The sequence below is a fragment of the Symphodus melops genome (genome assembly GCF_947650265.1).
Source record: "Symphodus melops genome assembly, chromosome: 12".
Taxonomy (NCBI): domain Eukaryota; kingdom Metazoa; phylum Chordata; class Actinopteri; order Labriformes; family Labridae; genus Symphodus; species Symphodus melops.
In genome coordinates, this window is record NC_136702.1 from 20,110,406 (window position 1) to 20,123,324 (window position 12,919).

Genomic DNA, 12,919 nt, shown 5'->3' on the forward strand with positions numbered 1-12,919 from the left:
AGCCGTATTGTTTTCGAACCGTTATGTACATTTTGGGAGGATCTGCTGTCAGATTGATAAGCGAGCTAAAAGGCAAACTTGTCGGCAAAGATACCATCACTGATATCAGATGTTAAAACTGAGCAGATTCCCCGACCGTCCTTATCTCCTGCCAGAGGGATTTCCCCCCCCCTTCTGCACATCTCTGTTCATAAATGGACAAATGTGTCAGATCAGAGAACCTGTTGTTGAAATGTTCAAGTATGTGGCGACTAGAGGCGCCAGAAGCATAGTAATTAGCTCCACGTATGGAGGCTGTGAAGAGGGCGGCCCGGGTTTGGATCCAACCTCTCTCTCTCTCTGAATTCTGACTCTATCCACTTTCCTGTCTCTACAATTAACTCGCCAAAGCCCAAAAATAAAATCTCAAGTATGTGGCGAGTGAAAGTTTGCAAAAGCCTCTCTCTTCTCACCTCGTGATGCTTTGCTTAGTTGTGACACTTTTTAGGACATCTCCCACTAAAATTGTAGTCTGCACTATAAGGTGATGGATCAACATAGAAGCTATAGGCTGCTAGCAGTTATCTTAAAATAGTAAAAAAAAAACAGTTTTTTCCCCCCCCATTCTCTTTATCTCTCTTTACTTTCCACACACAATTACGACTTCAGCTTGTATTTCTTTGGTTTTCATTATTCAATAAGAACAATACTGCTTTCCAGAGCTGCCTGGCTGCTGCAGACTCCTGCGTAGTCGTGTTTAAAAATACACTTTTGAAGGCTCTGCTTGTTCTATGTCTCTGCGTGATCATGTGAGAGCAATTCGATTTCTCCAGCCTACAATTTGATTTGGACAAATGTCTGATCCTGACTAACGGGGCCATGTGACCACGCTCATGTCCTCGGGGCTTCTCTCTGCATGGTTGACTTTTTTTTTTCTGACTCACACACAAAAGAAGAAACACTCCAACGAGCATAAATGTATACATGCTGGTGTTTGAAGTATAGCCTGCAGCCTGCACAAACACATTCACACATTTTACAGCCAATGAATCGGGCAAAGAGCCAGAAGAGTGGGATTTTTATATGTGTAGATTTATCATTAGCCATTAAAATACATTTGATTTTTACCAGTATGCCTCTCCACTGCTCATTTCCTCAACAGGAGTCTGACCCTTCTTTTACAACCACTTTCTTTAACCTTCTCCCCTGCTCATAAAACACCAGCAGCTTGTCTCTTCTTCCACCTCCTCCTCCTCCTCCCCTCCCATGTCTTCCACTGTATCTCTCCATCTACTTTGACCTCTGCTATGGTTCTCTCTTTATAGGGCGAGTTTGTGCGTCTCCTCCTGCCGTCCTTGCCCTCTTCTTTCGCCTCTCACTCTTCTACAGCACAAATACCCGCTCTACCTCCGAGCTACTTTTTCCTAATTGTCTCTTTCTCCTGCTGAATGATCGATTCGTCACACATTTATCTGACAGTTGAGAATGAAGACGGTTCTCCAGACTCGACTTTAAAACACCCAGGGGTCTGAAAATGTGGTGAAGAGTTTCCATGGGGTTATTCAGGGCAACAGCCGAGTTTAAATGAGCACAACGATACCAAACTCTTTGTATGCCTGATGCTTTATCCTTAAATTCAACTTTTCTTCCTGTTTTAATAAGTGTATTACAAATTCATTAAAATGTTTATAGATGAATTGATATAGATCAATAATCTATACATCTTACAACAACTGGTACAGCTAACGACTGAAACCCTAGGAGGATATTCATCCTTACATTTGATCTTACTCCATTTTCCTTTGATAATATGTTCATTTCTGATGCTTTCTTGAGACCTCGACTTCTTCATCTCCTTATCTCAGGATAACAACATGGCTTTTCCCGGAGAGTTTCCGACATTGTTTTCAGATCTCAAAGAAATTTCAAGAGTTTGGGGCGGCAGTAGCTCAGTCCGCGGGGACTTGGGTTGGGAACCGGAGGGTCACTGGTTCAAGTCCCGATACAGACCAAAATATGGAAGTTGGTCTGGTAGCTTGAGAAGTGCCAGACCACTTCTCGAGCACTGCTGAGGTGCCCTTGATTTTTTCCCTCTAGGGGAGGTTTATAAAATGAAAAAAAAAGACAAAAAAAGAAGAAAAAGAACTCATTATCACAGGAGAACCTGCATTGTAATCTAAAGGCACAACTTAGACAAGTAAAACAAAAAAATAATTGTTTTTGATCGGTAACAGAGTAAAAATATATGACTGGATGTATGTCCGCTTACAGTTTCCAAAATTATTAATTATTATAATTATATATTTCTCTTTACTATTTTTAATGTGTTTAAAGAGAACTAAAGAGCTTTTTTTATTCTAAACATTGATTCTTAAAGTATCTTTACTTCACCTACTCTTGGTTTTGGAGGTTACTGGTGGCCAAACTACTGTGGACAATAATACGTTTCATTTAGTTTTGCCCTCCAACCCTCAGAGTCCCCCTTAAAAATGAGATGGCACATCTGAAAGGGGCCATCCTACTAAATACAATCAAATTCAACATCCACAATAAATTAGTGAATTTAGGATGTAGAAATTATTAGAAGTTAAGATGCTACCAAATCAATTATTTAATTCTTGGCTCTTTATTATTGTGCTAATTTAGGAAAAAAAAATCAACTAATAGTTCATTTTATAGTGATATTAGTGCTGTCAGCACCATTAACCAAGACTGAAATGAATGCTTGTTATTTATCGCATGTTTTTTATCCCTTCAGGCACACCATGTGTGACAGCGAATGACACTGCTGCATCCTTGGATCACTTCACTTATAATAAACTACAGACAGCTCATTTGGCAAGTCAAAAGTACCATCCACCTTACCACATCAAACATTTGACTTTTTTCCTGGAAGCTGTTTTCATTTAGCTTTTGATCTGTGGGGAGTTTCTTTTTCTGTGATTATGTTAATATGGTGGAAAACAAAGAAGACTGCTCGCACGCTGTAGGGCTCTAATATTCCAGATGGTTGTGACGTTTGGAGCAGACCTGCTCTTCATCAAACTGCCATTATGTAAGTTTGTGCCTTAACCTTTCGATTAACCTGAAGGTCCTAGTTCATTTCAAAATAAAAGCAGGGTTAAATTCAAACAGCAAGTAAAGTACTCTTAAGCCACTACACAATTCAAAATAAAAGCCTAACAAATGTTATTTTTAAATCAGGTGTAATGGAATTTCAGATGTGATTTATCATGATTAACTATTGACATTTTGTGATTATAACTTTTTAACCTTTTTTTCCTACATTTCCTTTTAAATTTTTCCACAAAAAAAAAAATCAACAAACTGTTAACAACTGATAATGCTGTTTAACATGAAATATATCATTATGACTGACTAAATTTCTGAAATACTCGGTAGGATAATGAAGTTCAATGTGAAGCACAGCAAAAGTGAAAACTCTGTTGAGCAGACATACTGTATATATGAAAATATGTGTTTGCTTTTTGTTTCCTCCTCGTGTCCCTTATCGCTGTCTGCCCTCGTCTCAGCCTCCATTTCAGAATCACCCGCCTTCTGTTTTCTCAGTTCTGTTATCTATTATGTGACTTTCCTCAGGCCGTTTCTTTGTCTACCACCCCAGCCTGCATGTCCTTCTCTCTCACTTCTTCTCTCTCTCTCACTTTTTCTCTCTCTCTCTCTCTCCCCTTTTTTTTCTCTCTCTCTCTCGCTCTCTCCCCTTCTCTCTCTCTCTCTCTCTCTCTCTCTCTCTCTCTCTCTCACTCTCTGGTTGACCTAGCACCAGTTTCATTTCCGCTTGTTCCTCCGTCTGTCCGCCTCCTTTTTTTGGGGACTAATCTTTTTTCCAATCCCTCGCTCATATATGCTTGGTGAGCTTCCATGCACGGAAGTTAATGAAGGAACTGCATGGGTAAACACAGAGGGGGACAGATAGAGACGGAGCAGAGTAAATATATGCATGTGTTCAAACACGCACTGACAGATTAGTTTGACTTCTGACTGTGTGCTGTCTTCACTGACATTACAGCTCGGGCTTGTTGGTCAATTAGGCATCAAATTAAGAGTCTTAGTTATTAATCAGCTGAAGGTCTTACATGATTACTTACTCAAACTAAAGTTATCAATCACAGCTTTTAAGCCCTTCTCCATCTTAATACAATGAACATCCCGCTTTTATAACCCCCTGACAACTTGTCCTCTTCCAGCCCCAGTATTTATTTATTAATTCTCATACAAAGGACTTTTCATTTAGCAGAATGCAAAAAGAGAAAGTGGATGATAAGTGACTTCCGAGCTGATGTATCTGTCTTTGAAAGGCTGTTAAAAGGAGCCCTGGCAGAGGAAGGTCAGGGAGTACAGTTGAAGAGGAGATTTGCATGTTCGCGATGAGTGGATTTGTATTTTAGGTTAAAGACGTTACGTTGAGATTAAAGGACTGTGCCAATAATCTTGCATGTTTCTGAAATGATTCACCAGAAACTGTGAGATACACAAGGTTGTGTAATCCTGACAAATCTTACAGAGTAGTTTTTCTTGCATGCAGGACACATTTCACTCTGCATAAAAGCTGAGTCAAACTATTTGCTAAGATTTTAAGTTTATTATGGTGTAAAGATATTTTTCATAGTAACAACCTGTTTTATGTCAAAGTTATCATTACGTGCATTTACAAGTTTATGATCATGTTTTGAAAGGCTTTGCAGGCAGAGATTAGTCCGACATTTGTTCTCCCTTTATCTCTTTTATAGAAATGTCTGGCCCTTTACATCTTTACATTGGCACTTCTCATCTGAATAACATATTTTACTGGTGTTTCAAGTGTGTCTGTGTGCACGTCTGAGTGTGTGTGTGTGTGTGTGTGTGTGTGTGTGTGTGTGTGTGTGTAGGTGTGTGTGTGTGTGTGTGTGTGTTTGTGTGTGTGTGTGTGTGTGTGTGTGTTTGGGATGTACAGCCTGTGTTTCTCTGTGTTCTGTGTTGTTGTCTCGTTTATTCAGTGCTGTTTTGTTTAACAATGTTTGTCAATTAAGGGACATCCAAACAAACAAATAAATTTAAAAAAAAAGTAAATAATTCATAAAATAAATGTAATCGCTTCCTGTCTCACTGTGCTTGCAGACTCGTTTGCTTGATGTGCCTGATGTTCTGTAGTTTGGGGCAGGTTATGTGCTTGGTTTAAGATCATTTTTCTTGGACAGTTTCCTGCTCAAGCTCAAAGCACATCATGGATTAGTGAGTGTGAATATAAAACAGTAAAGTAGCAGCCAATCAAACCAAAAATAAGACAGGAAAGACACTAAATCCAGGCTGTATTCTCTGAATAGGAAACAAAACAAGCATCGCTGATTTACATTAAAATTGTGGCGCCTCCAGTCGCCACTTGGGGCTGATTGCTCAAGCACACCAGTCGTCATTAAGTCCCACAATAAAATGGCAAAATCTCCAGCAATATTTACACATAATTACAGCTTGTAAAAAAAAACATTTGCAATTCTTTTTTTGTTGTCTGAAGTAGAACGTATTCATGAATTCACTGCTTGCTCCGCTTTCAAACATATGTACAGGCATGCAGTGACTTCTCTACGTTCATCAAGCTCGGTTTAGGAACTGTGTAAGAAAACAACTTCAAGCATGATGATGACTATGATACCAAAACCCAATGAGTTAATGATTTATTACTATGAGTGACTGCTTTAACATACTCATGTACTCGTGTGATCCATCAGTAATAAAGGAAACACGTATTAAAGCTGATTTAAAGCTTCATGAAACCATAAGTAAAGTACAAGTGCAGCAATATGGTAATGTCAAACCCAACCTTATTGGATATGAAAACAGCATTTATATTGGTTTTATGTGCAGTGGAAGTTATTGTATTGACATAATTATTTAATATTCAATGATCGTGTAAACTTCATTCCATCCATCGCTTATCTAAACTGCTTTTCTCGTTCAGTGTCGCTTGCGGCTGGAGTTCAACCCAGCTGGCATTAGGCGGGAGGCGGGGTCACATCGTGGGCTGTTTGCCAATCAGTCACAGGGCTGACGAATAGATAACAGACAACCCGCCATACTCACATTCACACCTGCAGGCAATTTGAGAGTCAACATGAACCTAAGGAGCATGACTTTGGACTGTGGGAAGAAGCAGGAGTAGAACCAACACATGCATGTGAACATGCAACCTGCACACAGGGAGGCTCCTGTCGACGGTTCGAACCAGGAACCTCCTTCCTGTGGGGCAACAGCACTAACCACTGAAATAAACGTGCAGCCCTTTGAGTACACTTGAATTATATATATTTTTGACTTCTCCAAGTGGTTTCTATTAAAAAAAACCTCATGCTTTGAGTACACATGTCTGGCACTATGACTTTGAATACAGAGAAACACACGGCAATGTGCAGTCAGAAATGAGAAAGTGAGTAATCTTACCATCATCTCCTGATCCTGATCCGGCATCTGCGGAGGAGAACAAACACAGTTATTAACCAGAGGCACACACAGACCCAGACATTAAGCTGAATAAGCATGTCTCTGCATATGTAAGTGTGTGTCTGGCCTGGCCTGTGTGTGTGTGTGTGAGAGTTTGAGTAAGACTCAGTCAGCCTGTGGGTGTGTTAGAGCGAAACGAGATCCCTCCAAAGTAAAACTGAGAGTCAGATTTGAAAAGGAAAAACAAAAATCAGATGGTGGTGGATGCCCTGAGGTTTTGAGCATATTGCAGCTTCCATTTTTTTTTTTACATCACTACATGGATGAGAACACCTTCAACTCCATGGTAGGACTGAAACGGCACCGAAACGGTGTTTTTGTATGTGGACGACTCTCCGCTGTTCTTTGTCGAGCTCCCTTAACGCATTGAGCTCACAGAATTGTTAAACGATACAGCTGTGAAAGGGTTACTGATGAGCACTTCACAGGAACAGACCCCGAGTAATTTGAACCCCGGCATAAAGCGATCTGCTAAAACGCCCCGGGCCAGACACCAGACGCAGAGCCTCAGAGGACTGAGGGGAGATAAGAGTTCAGATCCATAAGAATACCCATGTGAGAAGGGTTTATATGAAGAGGTGCACACACTCGCTGGATTATTGGGGCAATCACAGGCCTAAAACACACCGAGTATGACCGAAGGGCTGTCATGATACTTTAATGGCAGCTTGGTTCAATAAAATACATTTCTAAAGGGATAAAACACGTCTCGAGTGGGTTGATTCTTCAAGGTCAATGCAGCAGATGGTCAGAAGTGCTAATAGAAAGTAAATCTCAAAGCAACCAGTTACAGTCTGATTGTAATCAGAGAGCTGGAACTACCTGAAAAATACATCTGGATTTGGAAGTTTTGTGAAAGATGTTTTCATTTATCCCATCTTTTTTTTTTTCCCCAAATATAATAAATATGCGTTTCCTGTTTGGGGTCTTGGGGGGAGGGAGCCGATCGCAGCTGTCTGTTGAAATGTTATTGTATCATTTTAAAAATGATCACCAGAACAAGGCCAATGGCAAGCGTTGTGATTGGGATGAATTCAAACTTTTATTGGTGTTTAGGTTTTGCAAGTATGCAGACCGACGCTTTTCCTCAGTCTGCTGTCATTACACGGCCTTGCATACCATCATGTGAGTATAACTACCTACTTTTTTCTAAAATTGGGTTGTGACAAAAAAAGACAACGCATGAGTTGTTTATTTTTGTTCGGTTTTACTCCTGTCATCGCCCAAAAATCTGAAATATAAGCTTTAAAAGTCACATGGCAGCGCTTTATAGTAATACAGAAATTCAATTATAAGAAAGATCACATATATCTAGGCCTTTTATTCTTTAATCCAATTATTGTTTTTTTTAAAGAACACCACATTTCTGTATAATCAGGCACAATTCCTCATGTTGTAGATTTAAATGACTCCAGTTATACATAGCGATAGAAAGCAGTGACATTAAACTCACAGTAGTAGTTCTGTATACTTGTATACGGCCTGTTGATGTGGATAAAGCAGCATTTAACACTGATTCATAGACTGCTACTGCAGATGGTGTCAGTGTAGTTGGTGTCTCAGTGTCAGTGAATGCATCACTAGCACCAGTCCAACAGTGCGGCTAACTGGCCTGAAAACCTGGATTGTGCTAGAACTGGCTCTTGTGTAGACGGATGAGAGACTCTTTTTCTGCTCTGGAGTGACTTTGTTGGAAACAGTGAAGGAGAGAAAATAAGAGCCCATAAAAATTTTAACTGATCCACTAAATGAAACAAGAGCGTTGAATTACTGTTTATAGAGAACAAGTCTAGCCAGACTACAAAACAATGCTAAACAGGTTTGAAACGAGCCAGCGGTGGGATTGTACAAGTAAATAATACACCTTTTTATCAAACACTATTACTGTCACCCCCCAGATCTCACAGTGGGTGCCAACGATGCAGCACTTCCACATAAACAATACAGCTGCAGATCATGAACCCTGTTAAAGGTTCATCTGGCAGGTTACACTGCTTATTCATTAGCTTAGAGGCATCAGAAATGGACATCAATCAAGATATTGACAAGTATCAAAGGACAATCTTGTTTTTCAGTCCATAATACTAAAACTGAATGAGGAGCTGAATCCCTGAACAAAGTTCCTCTGAGTATTTGTTTGGTGTTTGAATGTTGTGCCAAATGTTTGTATCTCTGTAGCTTGTCTGTAATTTTTATGTTGCAAATGGAGCCGCTGTGATGCAAAACAAACGTCTGACCCGCACAATCAAGCACTATCAAATCAAATCAAATTATTAAACCAGAAGCAAACTTGATGCTATATCAAAAGGGAATGTCAAGAATTCTTTGGGGTATTAAAAACTCATCGCTGCCAGCGTGCTCTAACTCCAAACTACAATAACAAAAGATGACGTTGATGCTCGAGGGGAATCATGGGAGTTCTCTCTGCTACTTCCCGCCGGGTAAAACAAGACGACAGACACCATGATGTCAAAAAGACGAACGTGCGAAACGTGCGACCTGAGGAACACAATACATGACTGACTATGTATCCAAGTATCATTTACATGACCTTTTTATTCCAGCAGCACATAGAATGGCAGCTTTCAATCAGTTCCTGCTTCCTTATGCAGCGGTCTTTGACGTAACATCCTGTGTTTCCATGGCCACGATAAACATTCTGTGTCTGCCATGGCGACTCATCATAGCGGTCACCTCGGCAAATATTTGAGAAAATGTCAAAAAAATAAAACATTGGTTTAGTTCATTTTGAATTAATTTCGATATTTCAGTGGAAGCGTCATCAAATTTTAAATAGTGTATGTTGAAGAGATTTATTGCCAATGATCATATAATTCTACATGTTTTTATTTTTTATTCCTTTTCTGTACTGTCAATATATTTGAATCGACATAGTGAGAGTTTAGTTTTATGGGATTTTGATCTCAATTGACGTTTGTATCGTGGTATCATATCTGTTTTTTTTCTAAACCCGATATGATGTGACACGACACAGCATGAATTCAAGAGTGGAAAAAGATATCTCACCGAGCATTTCACAAAGATACACAAACTGAGTTTGGTTGAGTTGCAGCATGTTAAAAAGCAATGTTCTTTGTTTACAAGTTCAACTCCACAGGGCAGCTTTGAGGTTGAAAATAAAATCTCTGCACACAACTTTGACAAAAACCTCCTTTTCAACCTGCAGAACTTCCCTGACCTTGGAGCATGTGGGACACTAAGTGTTCAGTGTTTCATGAAAAAGGCTTAGCTAGAAGGATCAGGCAGGAGTCAGAAGGGGTTCATGGGAGATCAATAGAAATCTTTAGTATCTGCACAAGGGTAGAGGTTTGAGGAGAGAAAGACTGGCATTAGAAAATAGAACAAAATGGCCAGGCTTACTTTTCTGCCGTTTGTCTGCCAAATGAAGGCTCACAAAGAGGAGATACCAGGCAATTTTATTTTCTGAGAGGCTCTGAGGGTGGGTGAGATTGCAGAGGAAGAGTGCCAAGTGGAAAAAAATGATAACCTCCATTGACAGCAGATGATTGAAGTATTTTTCTTTTCTTTTCTGGGCCAATTGATTAGAAGAGGGCAGACGTCGGAACAAGGAAAGAGAAACCCTCCAGGGGGAATTGTTATTAACATTACTGTGTGGTGTGGTCAAGAGGCTTTGCTGCATTTCACATAGACTTTATACACATTGCTTCTTGTCTGGAGGTAACTGCATGAACTCCAGGGCTGAACCCTAAAAGTCGACTGAATATAAATCAGTGAAGAGTCCTAATCTGCGGGGGTTTCCTTATTCAGGTAGCTGCACAACAACAAAGTCCAAATCAATCAAGGAGCAGCACCCTGTCTGTTGTTGGCTTGTCTGTGAAGCCCGGCCAACACTAAAAGATTTTAAAATATTACTCGATCCCTCAGACCAAGCAGCAACCTCCCTATTAAAAAACAAAGCCATTACAGAGGTTCAACAAATTCTCGAGTCTGTTGTGATTTGATGAAGGATAAGGGTTATTTACACAAAGACACCTTGCTGACCCGACAGGCGGGCGCTGGGTAAAGGTTTATAAGAAGGCTTAAAACCCGCCTCAGCCTCAGCTCCTCGTCTGTCGTTAGGTTGTCTGAAAGTTTTGGTGAGGTCAGGATTTCCAGCATGAAGACCCCTACAGTTCCAAAGCCTATTGCAGAAACAGATGGGTGACATCACTCCATCCAATAATATTTACAGTCTATGCCCCATCACACGTGATGACAAATAATGACAGATTGAACAGTTTGGTTCTTAAAGTGTGGAATACAATGATGAGACAAATAAGCACACTTGATTTGATAAATGAACAACCATTGAGTCAGAGTCCCTCAAACTGGAAATCTTTTTAAATCTCTCACAGTCAAACATAAACACCCTGTGTGCCCGGCTTTAGACTTAGTCTATCTTATGTGCTCATGTCTAAGCCTCAAAACTCAAGAATAAGTTATCAAAAATCAATCCTCCTTCGGTTAGTAAGGCTTGGTTTTTAGTAGAAAACAAAGCTTCATAGCATGCAGTTCTGTATGTTAAACTCTCAGTGAGTCCCTACATGGTAAAAACAAAGTTTATATTCTAAAGAGATTTTCTATACTGAACAATTGTGTCTTTTTCTAGAAACACATTGTCTGTGACATCAGTCAGCAGGCAGCAAGTAACACATTACTCTTAAGCAGAAAATTCCAATCCATCATCTGGAGAAATGCTTGTACAGTATGCAGTGAGTGTACATAGCTTAAAAACACAACCCATGTGCAATATCTAGCAACCCAGCAGTTTATTCTCTCACTTTTTCATTAAACTGGCATAATCTGATTTTCAATTCTGGATTGGATTTCTCCACATTTACTATTCACTGTAAAGACTAAATGAGATGTCTGGGGATATGAGGAGCAAGTTTTGCACCTTTGAACTTACATTCCACCGAGGCATAATTTGATAGGAACATTTTCAGCTCAGTCGGATACATGGGTTTTTAATTTGCTGGCCACGAGGAGTTTGTGTTTCCTGTGATTCAGCAAGAATCTTCAATATCTTACTGGCACAAATAGCCCACTACATAGAAAAGGGATCCCAAATTGGAATCTCTGAAGTGGCGGACCTTCCAGCCATCACTATATCAAACTGTAATTTGACAGAACTGCTGAGCCTTCCTCCCTGATTGCCATTAGAAAGTGCTTCAACACTCCAACCAGCTCTGTATCGCTAAGAATTATACGCATATTAAACGATTCTGCATGCCACGTTTTATGTCCAGTTTCACCGTATAGTGCTGATGTCAGAGCTGGTGTGCAAGGAGAAAGTAAGGGAGTAGAGGTGTAGAGGAGGACCTGTAATTAAAATGAGCATTTTTATTCAGCGTGACCCTTATTGATCCATTGATGCCATGCTCAAAGATTTCAGAAAGCCCTTTTTTTAAAGCATCGGATGTAATTTAAAGAATGGTCCAATAAAAACATTTAAGGCTAGTTGCAGGGTCGATCGAACTTTAAACGTCCTAGAAAAGGACCTGAAAAATCCCCTGTGGTCTGTGGATCTGTAGCTCATCTTGATCTCTGACCTCCCTGGAGAAGCAGCATGGTTAAAGAAAATCCCCCTCCGGATCAATAATTTAGTAGATTACGATTATTTGAAGAAATCAAGTCATTATCAAATGCCAGTCATGGATTTTTTCTTTTTCATACACAGAGAACTAGTGTTGTTGTGATGATTTCTCCTGCATTGTGAGATGTAACTGATACCATGACACTGCTATTAATTCAGCTCAGGGTTCACTGATTACCCAGTGTGCTTCTTAAAGAGCATATTGCAGGTTAAAACAATTTTTTAATTAATATTTTATATAGTCTGTTAATGGCTGTAAAATAAGTAGGTTATTTTTTTAATATGTTCTACAACACATAAGTGCTCTAATTTAGAGGAGAAAGTGGCTGTTTTAGCATAGCCGTTTAGAACGTGCTTTTTTTTCAACAACGCGTCATATGACGTAACATGAGGGAGTCCCGTTCTCTGACTCTGCTTTGATCGGCTTTATGCGTCCGTGTATGAATGAATGAATGAAGCCTTTATTGCCCCTGGGGGAACTTGTCTTGCACCGAGAGCATCAAACACTTTACAAACAAACATTTAGAAGGCAGCACAAAAGAATTAAAGCACAAAAAAACAGGCTAAAACATCACATGATTAAAGAGGTGTAATGATACGTGGTAGTGAGTGAGAACAGACAGGATGCCTCCCTGCTATAGTTTGTAACTTGAGCGGCGCACATTCAGGTGCACAGTGTAAGTGGCTTGATTATTCATAGTGTGTTTTGGTGAATTATTCTCACAACCTCAGAAACGATCGAACAGACACGATGAATATTTCGGTATCAGACACAAAAACGTTTCCTTATTAATGATTTAAATCTCTGGCTGTTTAACATAAAATATT

The 12,919-nt window shown here is 39.8% G+C and overlaps 1 protein-coding gene across 3 annotated transcripts in view; it reads right to left on the bottom strand.

The window, feature by feature from the left end:
- The window catches only part of tmeff2a (transmembrane protein with EGF-like and two follistatin-like domains 2a), a 167,958-nt gene that overhangs the window by 59,274 nt on the left and 95,765 nt on the right, over window positions 1–12,919 (bottom strand). For all 3 annotated transcript variants that reach the window (XM_079358201.1, XM_079358200.1, XM_079358199.1), the window contains exon 4: window positions 6,415–6,441. In XM_079358201.1, the coding sequence (XP_079214327.1) occupies window positions 6,415–6,441 (27 nt within the window). The remainder of the gene's footprint in view (window positions 1–6,414; window positions 6,442–12,919) is intronic.